The sequence below is a fragment of the Melanotaenia boesemani genome, chromosome 8 (assembly GCF_017639745.1).
Source record: "Melanotaenia boesemani isolate fMelBoe1 chromosome 8, fMelBoe1.pri, whole genome shotgun sequence".
Classification (NCBI taxonomy): Eukaryota; Metazoa; Chordata; class Actinopteri; order Atheriniformes; family Melanotaeniidae; genus Melanotaenia; species Melanotaenia boesemani.
The window spans coordinates 14,848,343-14,867,681 of record NC_055689.1 but is presented as its reverse complement, the minus strand read 5'-3'; the positions used below and the strand labels follow the sequence as shown (position 1 = coordinate 14,867,681).

General features: G+C 38.2%; 2 protein-coding genes across 3 annotated transcripts; one reads left to right on the top strand and one right to left on the bottom strand.

Moving 5' to 3' along the window:
* The first annotated feature begins 1,217 nt into the window (after positions 1 to 1,217).
* Positions 1,218 to 10,366, top strand: LOC121644444 (alpha/beta hydrolase domain-containing protein 17A-like). The gene is made up of 6 exons (XM_041992363.1): positions 1,218 to 1,400; positions 2,122 to 2,208; positions 3,318 to 3,798; positions 3,966 to 4,160; positions 4,557 to 4,736; positions 7,020 to 10,366. The coding sequence occupies exons 3-6, from the start codon at positions 3,332 to 3,334 to the stop codon at positions 7,243 to 7,245; spliced, it is 1,068 nt and encodes a 355-aa protein (XP_041848297.1). The 5' UTR covers positions 1,218 to 1,400; positions 2,122 to 2,208; positions 3,318 to 3,331; the 3' UTR covers positions 7,246 to 10,366.
* A 160-nt stretch (positions 10,367 to 10,526) lies between these two features.
* Positions 10,527 to 18,260, bottom strand: LOC121644445 (GRAM domain-containing protein 2B-like). 2 transcript variants are annotated; one of them, XM_041992366.1, is made up of 14 exons: positions 18,097 to 18,260; positions 17,316 to 17,334; positions 17,188 to 17,279; positions 16,971 to 17,028; positions 16,417 to 16,489; positions 16,037 to 16,140; positions 15,633 to 15,722; positions 14,778 to 14,849; positions 14,632 to 14,694; positions 14,447 to 14,543; positions 14,303 to 14,359; positions 14,100 to 14,199; positions 13,391 to 13,501; positions 10,527 to 11,528 (listed from the first exon to the last, which is right to left on the bottom strand). In XM_041992366.1, exons 1-14 carry the CDS (start codon positions 18,132 to 18,134, stop codon positions 11,513 to 11,515), a joined length of 990 nt encoding a protein of 329 aa, XP_041848300.1. In that variant the 5' UTR covers positions 18,135 to 18,260; the 3' UTR covers positions 10,527 to 11,512. The 2 variants fall into 2 exon arrangements, with proteins under 2 accessions (XP_041848300.1, XP_041848299.1); XM_041992365.1 differs by having other exon boundaries at positions 17,188 to 17,334; positions 18,097 to 18,259.
* Between the last annotated feature and the right edge of the window lie 1,079 nt (positions 18,261 to 19,339).

Below are 19,339 nucleotides of genomic sequence, written 5' to 3'. Positions count from 1 at the left end.
AATAGCATAATCAATAATAAAATTAAAGGATTTCCTGCTCCATTGTTAGATTTTAAGTGCAGGATCTTTACTTATTACACTGAATATTTACCAGTTTTACTGATGATATACATTTTTGTTCCACCACTGAAGAATGAAAGATTTTAAGAGTTTAGTCTGCTGGCTATGATGGTGTTACATAAACAATATATTTGTGTTTCATATCATAATATGTTATAATTGTTACAACATGTTAAAACCATGCTATAATTCCATTAATCTGCCTGATTTCTACTTTGAACTAAATGTGTCCTCTACCTGACGGAGGTTATATTATTGACACACTTTTGGTTTGGTTGCTTGTCTATTTGTATGCTGGATCACACAAAAAGCTGTGAACAGACTGCCGATTTCACCAGATTTGGGGTGAAGCTAATTTTTTATTAAATTTTTATTTTGATCTAAATCCATACCTATCTTTTTCTTTTTGTTCTCTTTTGTTAGTGATGTGTCAAATAATGATGATTTTTAATTGACTAATTCATAAGAAGTAACTTTACAATAAAGAATAGTCATAAAATAATAAAATGCCCACTCTAGCTATGGATAGGTAAATATAATAGTGTGGTGCTGGGCTACCATATACCTTATATGTGCCTTTATATTTAATATTTTAAGTCTCTGGAAGTGTACTGGAAGAATACAATAGTCAATGTCCTCAAAAGATGTTCTGTTATTTTGTGTTTTGATGAATAATGGTTGACAAATTTGTCTGAAACAGGGGTCCAAAATCACTTAGGTGTCTAAGTGGCCATGGTCTGGTCACTTCTATTTAGATAATTTTTATAAGCCAGTGTCTCATGCCGTTTGGACTGGTGCATTGTTTTCCAGGAAGAGACCACTCTCATCAGCATATTAATGTTTTATTACAGAAAAAGTTATTGATTAGCTGTAACCAAATTATTCACTAGAGATCATTCCCTCTAAAAGGACAAAAGGCCTCGACAATATGCCTTATCAGCATAAAAAAAAGCAAATGCCCTACTCGGGATAAAAACATTCATGCTTTTCATAAACATGCTTAATAAATAAATAAATTACACAATTAATATAAAACCCCTTATATTTTTAGTTCCCTAGCCTTACATGAGATGTAAATCAGATAGAATTTTGTGTGACACATAGCTTTGCAAGGACTCAACGTCACTTCCGGATGAGGTCGCACAGTAGTAAAAAAAAAAAAAAAAAAAAAAAAAAAAATCTGGTAGCCATGAATTTCAGCTAGCTTGTCACCGACAACTGCCTGGTACACTTGAGTACAACCATCCATGTCAAGACACAGGAAGGATTTTCTGACTCTTGCGCTGCTTCTGTGTACAAATAGGGGCACACCATCCTGCCTACCAGTCTACTGTGAATCGGTAAGTAGGTCACTTTCAGGCTACTGTGCTAGCGCGTTAGCAGACGCCGCTAGCAGGTTTCCTTGCTAGCGATATTCATGATAATTTGACTGGTAGCTAGAATTAACTCACAATGGCCGATGTCCAGTAAATACAAATAAAGTGTCACCTTACTCCGTTTTTAGTTGCAACTGTGGCGTGTCAGAATTCTACTCTAATTTTATATCTCACATCACTGGCTAACGCCAGAGCTTAATATCTTTTATAATACGTGTAGCATTAGCATGTCAGGCGCTCTGTGTCTATTGAGGGTGTGTTTTAAATATCATCCTTGTCAAGGCATCCAAATTTCTTTATAAGATATATGCAGATAGACTTTATAAATATCACAAAAAGGAATTTATTTATTTTGTTATCAGCATTTACTCTGCAGCACCTGATTACTGATGTCAGTAACAACAGACTATTAAATCCATAAATTCGGGTTGCCACTCATCTTTGTTACAATATTATCTCTTTCTCAAAGTTGAAATGCTTGAACGCAGTTTACATTTTCATCCATTATCTGACTAATTTTGTTTGCTTTCTTTTTTATACCTTACAAAATAGCAAAGATAGCTTGGAGGGTTAACAAAAGGTGTAGGAGGAGTTTAGGGTGCGCATGTCTTTGTGACTTGTCATGTCTTGTGCCTTATTGCATGACAACAAACTATTTTAATGTGTTCTCGTTACATTTCATCAGAATCCAGGGAGCTCAGTGACGAGACTGGAGAATCTTGGCACTGTGGTGTGCCAGTTGACTACAAGACCAAAGGATTTCTAAATCCAGGTATATCTACAATAGTTAATAGTTTACTTATGCAGAGTTAAATCAAATAGTACTTCAGTCACTGATTGCTAAAGTATTATCCATTACCAACCTGAAGGGTTGTTCTATTTGAAAGCTTCTGTTTATATGATACATCAGGTAACTTATTTATATAGTTCCTGTTTATTTTCAGGCATCATGTGTATCATATTGTTCTCTCTTCTTGAACCACACTATACCGTGAACATTTTTGTACATCCCCAATAGATTAACTTTGAACTAATCAAATGTTATATCACTATTGCTTATTTTATTTGCTACTTTTTCCAAATGGAAAGAGTGTTCATGGCTAAATTACATGTAGAAAGCAAGTAAGCACAATTTCTTGCATATTCTCCACTGTAGCTAGATGCAGGTGGGGATTTTATACACTAACTTTCAGGCATTTTGGGTTGCAGTCTATCCATGTTTGCTCTAGAACTGATTGATATTCATTAGGGAGCTTTCATTACATTTTGAGCAAGTGAACGATTTGGGGTCAACTTGATTAACAGTATCTATCATAAGTAACCTCTTTCCAAAGGTCTTTTCTCTACTTCACTTCACTGTACGTTTTACATAAAGGGAAAAAGGCACAGAGCTGTTTTTCTTTGCAAGAATGATAACTCAACATTTAAGTTTGTGTTTTACGCTCTTTTATTCTCCCTTTCCCTCTGCTTCCCTTTTGACCCTCCCCTCTGATAACAGATCTGGTTGGTCTCTTATTTGCCTGCTGAGTGATATAGGATGAATATTGTCCAGTATCAATCAGTTGGTAATTGATTGTAGCACTGTTAATCCTAATTTTTTATTTTCTGTATTAACTGTGAATCATATTCCTATCTATTAATTCCTTGAGCATGGGTTCATTCAGACAGTCAGGTGAACCATCAAATCCTGCTACATCCCATTGGATGGAGATAAAGTATTTGGCATTTGCTGTGTAATTGAGTGTCACTTCTTGTCTTTGTTTGGTTTAAATAAGAAAATAACTTGTATGTCTAATGTATTCATCAATAAGTGATAATATGATTATTTGGAGCTTGAATGATTTGATTCTCAGATATATTCTGCTTTTCTCACATGCCCAGATTTGTACCAGAAGATGAACGGTCTGTCCGTACGAGAGCTATGCTGCCTCTTCTGCTGCCCCCCTTGTCCCAGCCGCATTGCAGCCAAACTGGCTTTCCTTCCTCCAGAGCCCACTTATGCTTTACTACCTGACCCAGATCCTGGTTCTGGCACTACAACTGTGTCTGCATCCAACTCTGGGACTGCTCCCCCTTCTCTTGGAGCCCCAGGACTGCGTTCGCGGCTTGGTACTGGTAGTGGAGGTGACCGAGGAGGAGGAGGAGGTGGCGGAGGTGGTGGTGGTAGTGGGGCAGGTGGCAGTGGTGGCAGCAGCAGCAGCAGCAATACTGGGAGTGAAGGAAGGTGGAAGTTGCATCTCACAGAGAGAGCAGAGTTCCAGTATTCACAGAGAGAGCTGGACGTGACGGATGTATTCTTGACCAGGTCTAGCCGAGGGAACAGAGTTGGATGCATGTACATCCGCTGTGCCCCTAATGCCAGGTGAGACACACCATCTGCTGAACATCCTTTAAGTAAACATGTTTGGGTGCACACATTACATCCCTTTTGGTTTGTTGTTAGAAATTAAGGTTAGATCCTTTAACATTTAGCCCCTTGTCCTGGTGTCTAACTTTCCTCTGCTGTTTCTTTCCTCCTTTGTCACTCAGGTTTACAGTGTTGTTTTCACATGGTAATGCAGTGGACCTGGGCCAGATGAGCAGTTTCTACATCGGTTTAGGCACACGCATCAACTGCAACATTTTCTCCTACGATTACTCAGGCTACGGTGTCAGCACTGGCAAGCCCTCTGAGAAGAACCTGTATGCCGACATTGACGCAGCCTGGCATGCCCTGCGCTCCAGGTAAATAGGCAGAAACACACTGTTTGAATCTGAACATGGTTTGAAATAAACAGCTAAAATACTCATGAAAGTGTTTTCCTTCATACAAACTTCCGCCCTGCTGACTGCAGTAGCCTTTTCTGACCATCAACCTCTTCAGATTCAGCTTTAGGAGTGACTCTTCATCAGACAGATGGATGACAGTCTGTCACATACTATGTTCAACGTGAAGTGGTGCCAAATTAATTATTGGATTATTGGATTATTAATTTTCCAATAATGTGACAAAAATATGTCTATTTGGCAACAGAGGTGATCAGATTAACTATAAAAGGTTCATAGTTGTAGACATCAATGTAGTATGAAACATTTTGTGTTTGTATTTTATTCTTAAGCTTCTTAATATTTGTGTTTCAGGTATGGCATCAGCCCTGAGAACATTATTCTGTATGGACAAAGCATTGGCACGGTGCCCACAGTAGACTTAGCATCACGTTTTGAGTGTGCTGCTGTGGTTCTTCACTCTCCTCTCACCTCTGGCATGAGAGTCGCCTTCCCTGACACTAAGAAAACATACTGCTTTGATGCTTTCCCAAAGTAAGTTATATATTTCTTTGACAATAAACAAAAAGACCAGTATATTTTCTTAAATTTTCAAAGTAACAGCCCGGTTCTGACAAAACATGCAACACTGTCCAGACTAAGTAGAAGCTGAAAATGATTTTAAACTCATTCAGACATATATTTATTTTAAATAGCATTAAAAACAATACATGAAATTATGAAATGTTTAAACAGTGATGTGTTCATTTTGAATTTGAAGTCTGGGACTTTAAGTAAGAAGCTCTAGAAAGGTTGCGTAATGTAAAAACACTTATTAGGTCTGGTTGAATTGTCAGTTTTGCTTAGGAATGTTCCTAACTGAGGGAAATGACCTGGAAGAATCTTAAGTATCAGTGATGATAAGAGCTGGTTGAATTGTCTGAATGCTAAGGAAGGAAGCTTCAGTGCTTCCTTTATTTCCTCCTTTAGCCTGGGAAACATGGGGACATCCTTAATGAAAGAAAGGAGATACTAATGCCCTACAATTCCTTGTGGCCACAACAGACAAAGCGGCTCTTGAAATATGTAAGCAGCCAGTAACAGTAGTGTGTGTATATATAGGTGTTTTATTTTTGTTTTTTCTTTCTTTGTTTTTTTGTTGTTAAATGTATTTTTACTGTATCTTATGATACTAAAATCATACAATATGATATCAGTGCTTCAGACACACATCACAGTTTAGTTTTAGAGTGATTGGATTATTAGTGCAGTGCAGTCATCTTTCAGTCTTTTAAGAATTTTTCCCACCACCTCTTCCTGACCCCATGATTTTTTCCAACAAGGTCAAGAAATAGAGTTTAGGAAAAGACAATAAGAGGGGATTTAGTTTCTTCTGACCATTTGACTGTACCTAGGATGCAGAGGGATTTCAGTTGGGGAATTTTATCAATGATACAATGATACAGCAGCTTAAATCTTGTATAATGTAAAAATGGGAAAACATCTTTATATAAAACCTCAGTTTTCAAAATGCTTACTGAGTAGCATTTATACCATGTTGTCGTTTGACATCTTATTTCAATTCCACTGTCCCAAGTTTTCTGAAAAGTAGTTTAAAACTCAATACAAGATATTTCTATATCTCTAAACACAGTAACACCTTCCCTGTTAGCTTCTTTGTTTTCCGACCGCATGTTAAATAATCCAGACTTTACAGTGGAACCTGACAGTGGCTGGGATAAATTAGGAAGCAGGTTTATGCACTTATTGTGAACTAAGTTAATGTTTTGTAAAGATTTGAGCAATTTTGACCAGAGCTAAATTGTAATTCTCTACAGCTGGGTCATGTCATCTCAAAGACTGGAAATCTTATGGAATCTTTGCAGTCTGAAGTGGCCTAGTTAAGGGAAGTGCTCCAAAGAGTGAAAACCATTTGAATGGCAATAAGGTAGTGGGTGGTAAAGGCACATTGATGCATGTGAGGAGAGAAGACTGGCCAGTCATGTCCAAACCAAAACCTTAGTTCAGATTGCTGAAGAAAATCCAGCTGGTGCAGAGAAAATTTTTCAGAACTCTCAGTGTATCTTAGTTTATGTATTTAACTTCAAATCCCCAGACAGGCCCAAGTGCCCATGATGACCTGTGTTTACAGTAGGACTGGTGGTACCGTAAAAGATATATTCACAGTGTTATTTTCTACATTAATCTGTCTAGATTACAATACAGAGTTGGCTAACCTTGTCAACTTCAAAGTTATACTAATAATGACAGCAAAGGGGCGTCATGGTTTCTGCTGCGATATCTGAAACTAATCTGTTTAATCTTGAATGCTTTTCATATGGCATGACAGCCACGATCGATGAATTGATCCTTTTTTCTGTTTGATGCTTGCACTACAAAACTTACTGCACTGAGACACATCAGCCCACATTTCTAAGCTTTCTGCATAGTCGTTGAGCGTGATGCAGAGGTTGTCTTGGTGGTAAAGAACCAGTGTAGAGGTGCATTACCGCCAACTAGTGGACTGGATTGTGCTGAGGGATACATAGATGGCTCTGTAGATGAATCGTATAAAAATGGTCTCATGCTTATGATGCTTTTTCCATCATTTATTTTCCCTTGATTTATCTTGTAAATAAACAATACTCACTGAACTTTTTTTTTTCTTTTGTTTTTTTTACAGCTCCTTTGTTTAAACTGTCAAAATATCCTAAAAGATTTTTGGTGAAAAATATCACAGTGCACATGATGACACAAAATGCTCAATTTGTTATTTACTGTCAAAATGGAAAGAAATTTTGATCCTAATTTTTTAATCCTTCTAAAATCTTTTTGCAGCATTGAGAAGGTTTCGAAGATCCCGTCTCCAGTGCTCATCATTCACGGTACAGAGGATGAGGTGATCGACTTCTCGCACGGCCTCGCCCTGTTTGAGCGCTGTCCCAAGGCCGTGGAGCCTCTCTGGGTGGAGGGAGCTGGTCACAACGACATTGAGCTTTACAGTCAGTACTTGGAGAGGCTACGGCGCTTCATCAACCAGGACCTGGCTGCACAGCATGCCTGAGAAACAAAACAGCCTCTCTGTTTATGTATGTATGTGTGTGTGCGTGCGTATATATGACTGCATGTGTGTGAAAGAGGGTGTTGGCATGTTTGCAGAGAATGTGTGTGAAATTGACCTTAAAGGGATTTGTAAATTTTGGTCACATCTGTGTGTCTGTGAAGCAGCACACCTACAGGTTAAAATACAATTAATCTATGTTCTATTTCCTGTTTTTAAAGGTAAGAACATTTTTAACGTCATTAGCTATTGTCATTAGCTAATAATTAATCTGTACAGTGTTGGTTAAACAAAAAAATCAAGAGCAGAGATTCGACAGTGTCATGATTGCAGTATTTAAGATTAAAAGATCATGAATTGCAGCTTTAAAATATGTTGACTTAATTGAATTGGGAAGTAACAACTTTTTTAGTTTAAAAAGGCACACAGATGTAGATTTAATGTGTGACATGTTGATGAATGCTTGTGCCATGATGTGAGTGTTGCGTGTGTTATCATATCCCCTTGGACCTGTGACACCTGAATAATGTGTGCACATGTTAATATGTGTGTGGGTGAGTGCTGATAGAAATGAAGGACATCCTGATGACTTGGACAGCCGCAAGTGGAGGAGGCTAATGGAGACTTATCAATATTGATGTTTGTTTTTATATTTTGTTTCTTTTGTTTTTGTGTGTGTATGTATGAAGAATACCTCCACAGCTTGACCAGTTCTCTTTACATTGGACAAAAACTGGTTAAGCATGTACTCCCATCTCCAACACTCGTTGTTTACCTGTTAATGGACATCCATTTGACTGCCAGGGCATTTCCCAAGTTGTTCAGCTAACACTAACCTAGTCTTCTGTGTGGTTTGGGGGTCGATCTGCAGTCCTTTAGTGTGAATTCCAGTAGAAATGCAAGGACTTGTCTGGAATATTGTCATTACCTGCATGGCTGTTAGATGTCTAATACTTCTCTTTATTTTTGGCTCTGAAAAGGTCATATAGTGACCAGCTTCCATGTTTAGTCCAGGCTGTATCCTTAAACTCTACACAGAATTGCAGCAGCATTTAACAGGGAATCACTTAGATTTCACACACTGAGAACATGTGTTTCTCAGGTGTTACACAGATAGCTATAGAAGTGCAGGCCTGCTCTGTACTTTTCACACCTCATTGGACTGGTTAACTCTAAACAGAAAGTTGCAAACTTCCACTTTACTAATGGATGACGTTAAAAAGGTTTGACACTGCACAAGAATAAGACCGATGCAAGTAAGTGTTTCTTATTTTTTTGTAAATCTGCTTGTTAATGTTGCTGAAAGTTTACCACTTTGTTGCAAAGACTGCACCCAGGCAAGAAATAGCCCGTCACACAACACCCTATACATTCACATCTGACACAGTGTGAACGTTAGACTTCTTTATACCTTTTGATTGAGCCAGTATAGCCAGCCTTTCCTGCTTCGCCTGTGTTTGTGTTTTGTTGGAAATGACCAGTTTTTGCTTTCATTATCATTTATGAGGGGTGTCAGTCTTCTCATCCAACCCTTAGCAGGAAACAAAAGAAGCAAGTTTCCAAAATGTCAATCTATACTTGCAAGTTGAAGTGCAGTTCTTGAGGATGTTGTGAATGGTCCATTCTTGTGGACAGAACCTTTTTGGAGCCTGACGCTTTGGTTTTATTTGGGGGCTCCAGGTGAATTAAGAGACAAAGTAGCTGCTTGGTTCATCACATTAATGAGGATTGTGTACACTCCATGCAAAAATGTCATGGATTATCAAAATTATCCTGATTAACTTCTAAAAATGTCTTGTTCTAGTAGCACTCATCACCATGGTTACTCAGCCTCCTATTCACAGTCACCCTTGGCACATTTTTTTCAAGTTTTCATCTTGCTGTAATTAATCCTGATGTGTTTTGTTGTAGTGTGGGGCCATGGATTGTTTCAGAACCATGCTTGTTGTTGATGTTAACATGATTCAGATCAGGTGCCAGGATGGAACGTCATGCCTACTTGCTCTGTTTTGACCTCTGTGGCCCTAAACATACAAGAGCTCTCTTATGGGTGGCAGCACGTTTCAATGTCTGACACAAGCCATATTTGAGCCTCTCACTGTTGGTGTGGTGCAGGTTCCACCACACATACCTTTGCACATCATACACACATTCAAACACAACATACATGTACACACACACATATTTACACATTTTTAAATATATATATATATATATCTGATCAAGCATGACAAAAGCAGGTCTTAAGTTCAGCACTATTGTACAAAGCATCCAAAGTGTAATAAGGGTATAAAATGTAAGTCTATGTGTCTTTTTCATCATTATTGACTGTGTTCTACAGGCCAGCTTCAAGGATACAAGTTTCCTCTGTGGATAAGTACCAACAGGTCCTGTGTATAGACCTGATGCAGTACAAGAAGTAGTTGCTGCACCAGAGACCCTCAGTTTCAGCGATAGTATCTGTGTTTTGTCAAAGGGAACATTTACTAACAGGCACTGATCTGATTACTCCATTTTTGGGAGTGCAAGTGGGTCTCAGTAAAGCAGTGAAAAGGGTCCTGAACAGCACCCCTTCTCCCGTCATCACCTTGAACAGGGATTGTTTCCATTCTCATCTTGTGCTTTTTGTCTGATGTTTAAATCAATGGAAATCTGTTACCTTCTTAAACCAGGGATCTGAGCCGTCACAAGAATTGGAAAATGCAAAGAGCCTCTCTCTGGAAGTAAAAGTAGTCCTCAGTTTTTTCCGGACTGATTGGGTTATCAGGGAATCCTCTGGATCCACATTTTAGTCATGGGGTTAAAGAAACGAGGTGGACACTTGCTGTTTAATCGATACACCACTATGGTTCAGTTATCTTGTATCCTCTGGCCTTGAATGTTTATTGATGGGGTGGGGTGGGGGGGTTGAATAGTAAAACCTGTATGCATGTCTGTTGTGTTTTGCAGAGCAAATGACGGGACTGAACATTATCTATTGTGTATTCTATGTGAGGGTAAAGCTGAATTCATGGCATTGGAACATTGAAGCGCTTTAAAGAAAAAAAAAATGACGGGACACTTATTTGAATTTTTTATTGCTGATACTAACTGATGTATTGTTGAGTTTTGTGCTAGAGTTTGAGTGGGGCAGTTGGTGGGGTGGGTGGGTAGTCTAAACAATATTAGTGGGCTGTTTATATGGTTACTGTACTTAACCTATTCTATTCTTTGTATTATGATTTGTAATTTTATGTTGCTTTTATGAACTGAGAATATGATGTAATGAAATTAATTCATGGGACTGAATCTTGACCTTTTTATGGACAACAAAATAATAAAAATCACTTATGTACAAAACATCAAAGAGACAAGTTTGATTTCAATCCATAAATTAACCAAATTCATTGCAATATATCTATGTACACAATGCCAAAAATATTTGTATTGCATGACAGAGGAAAAATTCTTTCAGTATGTCAAAACAAAACAAACTACCAGAATAAGTCATGGTTGAAATAACTGCAGTTCTGTCTAAACACTGCATGCATATTTAAATCAGTACAGTGGAGGAGCAGATGTATCATTTGAACATCTTCATGTGCACATGAACACAGTTGGAACACTTAAATTTCCTTAAGTTTGGTCATGGAAAAATTATCACTCAGCAAAATATAAATGAGCCTTAATATTTATATTGATGGCAAGTGATCAGTAGACGAATATTAACATTTCAATCCTGAGCAAAGTCAGTAAATTTATGAAAAAATGAAAAATTTAATGAAGTTTAATGAATTTATTGGGAGTGAATGCCCTCTGCTGGTTAACTAATGTTACAGCATCCAACTTAATTAAATCACTGAACTCACTATGTGAACTCTTGAATTCATAATATAACATGTATAATAAAGCAATAACATAATTTCTTTTATTTTAACTGAGTTCAATTCCAGTGTGTCCTCACACTTCTAGATTGTGTTAATTCAAGGAAAAAAACAGCCAAGACTCCAGCAACTTCTGCTTGCTGAGCTCAGCTGTTCACTGGCCAGGAAATAAACAAGTCTTCAGCAGGCTGCCTCCATATGGCTTTTGTGCAGGAGAGCCTGCCTTCAGTTTTTGATCCGTCAGCAGAGAATCAGTGTGCTCCGAACTGAAAACGTCCTGATGACTCTCTGCCAGCACAATCAGTCTACCATGCAGTTCACCACTTGTTTTATTTAAATGTATATTGTGAACAAAACTGACAGAATTTTGGTGTTAAGTTGCTTTTGTCATCAGTTTGCTGCCAGTGCTATCTTTCCTGGTACCTGGGGGGAAAAAAAGAGACAAGTAGGATGAGAGAAGGCCAGTGGAGGAAGGAATATTTTTAACAGCAAAAGTAGAAGAAATCTAATGAATAAACACAGTTCTGCAAATAAACTGTATATATGAAGTATGACTAAAATTAAATTTTAAAAACCCACAATGAAAAGTTGAAATTTGTGCTCTTAACTTCTTCTGGATGTATTAGATGTGCAGTATAATGATCAAAGTAAAGCTGGTTGAACTAGCAAAAGTTTCTGAAGCTATCAATTCTATGCTTATAACTTCTACCTTGTACAAGATTAATGGCTGATGAGCAAATACAAGAGGACATTATCGGATAAAGTAAGCAAAAGAATGAGGGAAGGTGCCAGAACATGGGTCAACATTGGACTGGCTTTTGGCTGGAAAGAGCTCAGAAAAAGAGACCGGATGCAAGACAGATGATGCATGGTCCTGCTTACTCTCTTCTCTGTTTCTGTATTACATCATACTGGTATAATTTTTAAAGGCTTTCTCAGGTTTATCCTTTAATACAGAGGTGATCCTCAAGAAATGTACTCAGAGAATTTATCTAATGAGGAAACTGAGATCCTTTGGGAGTAAACAACATTCTCATGGCTTTTTATCATTCCTTTATTGAGAATGTGCTCACCTTTTTATGCATCGTCGATCACTCTGTTAACACATCCTACATGGTGTGTTTGAGTGGCTCCCATCTGGACCCAGACTACAATGTCCAGGTTGTAAGACACAAAGGAGAAGAGCCACTTTCTCCACACAGCTGTCCAGTTCCTAATCTCTCACCACTCCTTGCTTCATCATACTGATGCTTCGTCCCCAAACAAATGTCTATGTTCTTTTAACTGACTGCACATTGCACTGTATTGCAACGCATTTGTCAGTGACGGCCTTAATATGTACTGATGTGTATTGATGGTCCTTTTTGCATTTTGTATATGTTTTTGTTGTTTGTGTTGTTGCACTCTGTGCCTTTAAATTGCACTCTAGGGACAAAAAAATATTTTGAACTGAACTGAATTGAATTGAACTGAATTGAATCGAATCAGTATGTGAACTTTGCACAGCTGCACTTGGGCAGATTTTCTCACTGAGGCGCCGTCTAATGAAGGCATTCATTTTGCAAACTGTCTCCACTCTGAGTTCTCTCCAGTGAAAGTCAGTCTGTTAACTTTTGTCTTGTTTCTCGCTCTGTCCCTTTCTTTCTTTCTTTCTTTTTCTTTCTTTCTTTCCTTCTTTCTTTTCCTCGCTTCCTCTGATAATGCCTTCTTGGGTTTTATTTTTTTTTTGCTTAACCACAGTGCGTATTTGAAATTGCCAGTGGGTCCAATTTCCCAATTGCTGGCATGTGAAGTGGTGACGTAAAGCGAAATTTTGCTGAAAAGTGACAACTTCCCAGGAAGAAAAGAAAAAAAAAAAAAAAAGAAGTGTTAAGTGAGTTTTGTCAGCCTCAAGACAACACAGGGCAACCATGGCTCCAAGAATGTGCATAATGAATGTCAGTGTACCATCAAAACAAGGCAATAACACACATGTGAAAGTTACATGATTGCTATTTAATTCCTAACTTAAATTAAATGCCTTCTTAAACAGCTGCCATTATTTTTTTTGTTGTTTATCATTAGAAAACAACAGTCACACAAGTGTGACTGTTTGGAATGCAGTCACTTATCTCCGCACCGCTGTTATGAACCAGCAGAACTACTTTCTCATGCTAATCTGATCTGCAAGTTATGGTTTAAAAACCGGTTTGAACCATCTTTCATTGTCCCAGAAGCAAATTTTCCCATTGCATCTTCCTCTTGGGTGCTCTCCTTCTTTTAGTCAAGTTTGCGTGCCTACTCACTCTCTGTAGTGTGAAGATAAATCAGACAGTGCTCCCAAAAAGTTCAGTTGCTCCTCCAGAGCTGTAATCCTTAGCCCGATGTATCCAGATGCCAACAGCAGCAACAACAGCCTGCAAAGAAAACACAATATTGTTTATAGAATTTAATTGTCTTTACGTCTTCCACAAGTGAAAGTGCATTGTTTAACTCAGACTGAGCACACAGTCCCCGTACATAATGTACAGTTCTAATTATACAATGCCATTAAATTCTGTTTGTGTGGAGCCTAAGTGAAAATTACATGATAAGAATAATGATGCTCATTATCATCATTGCAAGGCTCAGACATCAGCCAATGTAGTTGGTCAACATACCACAGTAGGTGTTTGTTTCCAAATTTAGTGGATTCTCCAGTAAACAAAGCAACTGCAAAAAGCTCTTAAATGTATTATTGCGCACTGCAGTGATAGAAATAGACGGCTGTGGCAGACGAAGCCAAATTCCCTCTTTCAGTCAGAATTCCTAAAAGACATTGCCAGCTAACTGAGATGGAGCTAAGTTTAGCTTCTTATATAACATGTAGAGATAAGTTTTACATCAATTAAATGAAAAATTGATGGTTGACAAAAGCAGCATAATAAATGGAGATGAGTGAAAATATTCAATTTAAAAAATCTGAAGAAGCAGGTTATGAAAATGATCAGGTACAAGAGCCTCAGAAGCACTCACATTATCATGTAGATATAGAAGAGAGCGCCAAAATTCTTCATTTTTCTGAAGAGGGAAGGTGGTGCAACTTTCTCAGTGGCCCTATAAATCCTCGGCTCATCTGACAAAGACAAAAAAAAAAAAAAAAAGTTATATAAATCAACAAATTACTATATGCTGGCACGTTATTGTGTACCTTATGGTTATTTTGCATGTTCTCTCACCTATGTGGTCTTCTTCAATTAGGCTGTTTTGACAGGTGGAACAGCATCTACTTGGACCTGAAAAAGCCAAAATTTGTTGCTGTTACATGCAGCTGCATTCTTAAAGTGCTTGGACTGTAAGAAATAAAATCCCCAGCATTATACCTCCACCTTCACTAGACATCTGAGGAAAGGTGTTGTCGAGATAGCTGCTGGTCAAATCAAGATCTACACTGTCCTCCAAACTGGAAAGACTGGAGAGCTGTAGATCAGAACAGGAATCTGAGAACTGTTCTCCATTGTACATTGTGCATTCATATCCCCTGAAGGCTCTTGAATCAGGAACATACCCTTTCACTGTGAGTTTCATTTTCTCCGGAGGAAAGATGTGGGCTGCTGTTTGCACTCCCCTCCTGTTCCAAACAAGCACATAAATGTGTAGTCTCTGCTTAAGAAGAGATGCCCCATGAAAGGAAGTGATAAACATCTGCAGTACCTGTGCATGTGAGCAGACACTTTCAAGGAGTTCATAACACTTGTCACGGTTCCTCATAGACACCAATGAGTACTGAGGGATGAAGAGAGGGTGAACAAAACAAACCAGAGGGTTTTTTTTTTTTGCAGCAGGAAGGATCATTTCAAATATTGACTTGACAAGCTGTCAGATACACAACAGGAAATTGAATTCCAGTTCCTCGTGTTTTCTTCTCACTGATTAGAAGTAAGCACTTAAAACTGATTGAGACATCTATAGACGATTAAAAATATATATGGCTGGCTTTTAGATGTAAATTTATAAACTGGGAGATGAATAGGAGAAAGAATCACAGAATCTTGCATTGTCTCTCCCCAAAATGTGCAAATACATACATACATACATACATACATACATACATACATACACACACACACACACATACAGAAATCTGCACAGAGTAAACATGACATTCAGTAACAGTTATGAAATAACAATTTAATTAAGGCTTATTTCAACAAGCCTGGTCCTTCATGGATTTTCTCACCTAGATTTCCTTATAAGATGCTCAACAGCAAAGAAGGGTGATTTTTACAATTCCTCATAGATGATACTTTACTGATCCAAAATACTAAGAGAGTTTCTATTATGTTACTGAGCCCATTGTGAGCCTGATTATTAGGCTTAGGCATTAAAGTTTTATAACACTAAAATTTGTTTCCAATCCATTTTAATCCAATCCACTAGTACAAGAAAGCAGTTTGACGTTCAATTTTCTCAGGAAAACTTTAGTCTCTGTAAAGCGTATTGGATGGTCCAAAGTGCTCTGCAGAAAATTAATGCACCATGTGTTACTAAAAGGGCATTGTGTCTGACCTTCTGTCCACTGGATGTTTGAATAGACAGCATAGACAGAGCCGAGTTGTGTTTCTTGACCTTGCTGACACTGGAAACAGGAATCACCAGCTGCAATGAGAAAAAAAGGAATGACCTTAACTTGGTTGCTTTGACACCTTTATGTTGCAGTTATACACTGACTGCATCCCAAGCTATTGTACATGGTTCTGTAATAATTTGGTATTAGGTATTAGGGGGAATGGAGGGAATATTGAAGATTACGCAAATTCCCAGGGTAGCTATAGTTAAAGTTGACTTTTGGGCTGCTGTTGAAACTGAACTTAATATTCAAACTGGCCTTAAATGTGATTTTGAATCTTTAATACCGCAGTTCTGACATGCCAGTGTTTATTTCACTGGTGTGGATCAGGCGTCACTATTACCTTGGTGTCTTTGAGCAGAACAGATGAGTGGAAACACACATGGTTCTCAGAAACAAATAGTTTTCCATGATACAGCACCTCCTTCTGCAGGGCACAGGTGAAAGCTGCAGCAGAGATAACACATACATGCACACAACATGAAGCTATTAGATAATTCTAATAAAAGAAACATCCTCAGTGTCAACCAAGTCATTTCATGATGAATCATTAACTGTGTTTCAGCTCAGAATTCAACACACAACACTGAACAATGTCTCAAGCTGCACATAATTGGACAGCAAAGATCTTGGGGACAATGTGAAAAAAAGACAGGATGTGGAGCAATTTCCATAATCAATATCAGCAAATGAGTAAGAGACTCTGGCCCTCAGACAACTCACAATTAGTCAGGCTCTCCCCCTCAGGAATCTCTTCAAACAGTTTGTGGAAGATTTTATTGTGCTTCAGGAAGCTCTGTGGGGAAATGCAGTGAAGTGTTAATAAAGTGTGAGCTGACTGAAGCATCTGAGAATGTTTTGCTTCAAATACACAGGAAGCAGGTTTGCTAATTAACCTGAAAACCTGCAGCGATAATTTATGGACTTAGGGGCAGCGGAAACAAGTTGTGGTCAGAGTAATGACATTTCTTCTTCTAACATAGGAAACTTATCAGCAAGCTGTTACTTACTTATTAACATAATCAATTATTTGGAGCTTTGTTTCTGGATCTTTAAAGTATGTTAGTTCAGTGGTCACTCTGAGGTCACTACCACTGCCTCAGGCAAATACCTGGTACTGAATTGTCCTTTTTAGCTGCTTTTTTCTACTAACTGTGCTGCTGCAGGAGCATTAAGAAGGAACCGACACAGATCTACCAATAACACTACAAAAATGCAATATGTGACGACATAGGGAGGGAACAGCATGGGGGTGGATAGTGTTAAAGCAGACTTACGTCGCTGTTTATGAGTCCATCTGATTTGTTTAGGCTCTTCTCTGCTATGGTCTGGTCCCTGCGGCCACAGAGGGTTACACACAACAACTAAATACACAACATTAGCACTGATATAAGGACGGTTGCAGGGTGTTTGTATGAGTTCAAAGTGTTAAACCATCCTCTTATCAGCTGTTTCCTCGGGCATGTGTGATGTTAAAGGCTGAGTTTTCAGTACCTGAGGGAGATTTTTGAATTGAGACCATGATGCAGCTTTTGGGTCTCTTCTTCAGCAACATCCAGACTTTGGCTCCGAATAGATTTCTTACGGCTAGGTAGGGTGCTGCCTCTTCTCCCAGCAAAATGTCCATTTCGATCAGGATAGCTAAATCCAAGATAATCAGAACAAATGCCAGACTGATGATTCAGTGTTTACATGACTCACATGAATAAAATTGATACCAAACACAACATCCAAATGAATAAATGCATCCCTTTTTCTGATGGGAACATCAGAGTATGTGTTGGCTGTCACAGTTAACAGCAGGGATCAAGCCAACTCCTGTGTGCTGACTGAAAATATGTCATTATTTTCACTTTTTTTGTTTGCATTAGGTGAGTGATTTACCACAGAGAGGTAAATGCAGTTCATTCACGCATATAATGTGTAAAGCATCAACAAGAAGATGAGATCAGGTTCGCAGCATGGTTGGCTGAAGAGTAAACAGATGTAAGAAGCATTGTTGAAGTTTGTAAATCTAATCTAACACATTTGTAAGTTTAAGTTTGACTATACTTAAAGCTATTAAGAAACCCCTCTGAATAGCAGCTGCAGTGAGTTTCTCCCCAGGCTGTTCTATTCTATTCTATTCTATTCTATTCTATTCTATTCTATTCTATTCTATTCTACAGTCATTTAGCAGACGCTTTTATCCAAAGCGACTTACATTTGAGAATAAGAACTGTCACAGAGCAGTCTGCCCCCAGACTGTCATCTTATTAGACCTGTGGTTAGTCTGCAGTCTCTGGGCAACAACAGAGCTCTCTCGAGGATGCTTTCACTTTTGTAAACCAGCCATCCAGAGTCTGGCGGTATACCAAACTTTTATTGCTCTACAAGTATTTCAAATTGTAAGTAGGTACTCACAAGCTGTCCAGTGAGAATCTTCTGCTTTTCAGACTCATGATGAAAGTGATGTACTCCAAATCACATACAAAGGATTATTCACACGTGCAATGTATGACAACAAGCTTATATGATCTCTTTAGCTCAAGTTCATAAAGTTTTAGGGAAATCTAGTCGCTCTAAATGATAAGGAAACAGGTGAGAAACCGAGATAAAGACAGCCCACTTTGAGAAGAGGCTTTGTGTTTTTAGCCAATCAGCTTAGAGAACTGGTTATCTTCGCTCAAAGCGAACCAATCAGCGAGGGCAGGTGGAAAGGCCAGAAATTCCGCATAGCAATATTATGGGCGGAGCTTCCTTCCCCGACCGTTTGACATAAGGGAAGGTATGCAGAGTCATGTGTTTGAGAGCTTACAAAGCGTTTTCATACGATGTAACCTGTTCAGCCTGCACAGATACACATCAGTCAGACAGAACGATTGTAAGCTCTCAGCACACAGACATGACTCCATGTTTCGTTTCTCTTTCACTTTTTTTTAAATAATAAACGCAGAAACTTCATATTCGTGCTTGTATCTGACATGACATGAAATTGCAAAGAATACTGTATGACTTTGTAAAACGCATTTGATGTCTTAGTATTATTCCATATTAATCGTGCTCTCTTTTTGCAGCCTTTTTTCAGTGGTTAAAATTTATTTAGCCACCACAAAAATAGCCACACAATAACACAATTTTACCCCACACTTCAGTTTGGGATGAGACAAATACAACTATGGGAAAAAATGCGGGCTGTGTGTTAACATCAGAGGTTTGATTTGAAGCAATGGAAACATTTTTTTTTACATTTTTTTTTCAGTTCTTCGTGGCAATAATGGTAATAACAACTTATGTTAATAACAAATGGTTTAACAGTTGAAAATATAGTAAGAATAAATAAATAATAAATGTTCAAAACCCAATGGGAAAACAAACACTTACTTTTGGCAATGTACACCCAAATTAAATGGTAGAGATGGCTCAGGTTTACTTTTACAAACTTTTAAATATGAGTCATTATACTGACTGCATGGGCTCAGAAACATTTACTCTCCATGATCACAGCTCATCATTGGATTCAAAGATAAGATTAATGCTTCACTGTATGAATGAAAAAAGGACATTCATATTGACATATGAAGCTGGTCTCCTCAGTAGTAAACATGCTCCTGGCCTAACTCTTTAAAAATATCTAGCCGATACAAAATGGACATATACACTTCCA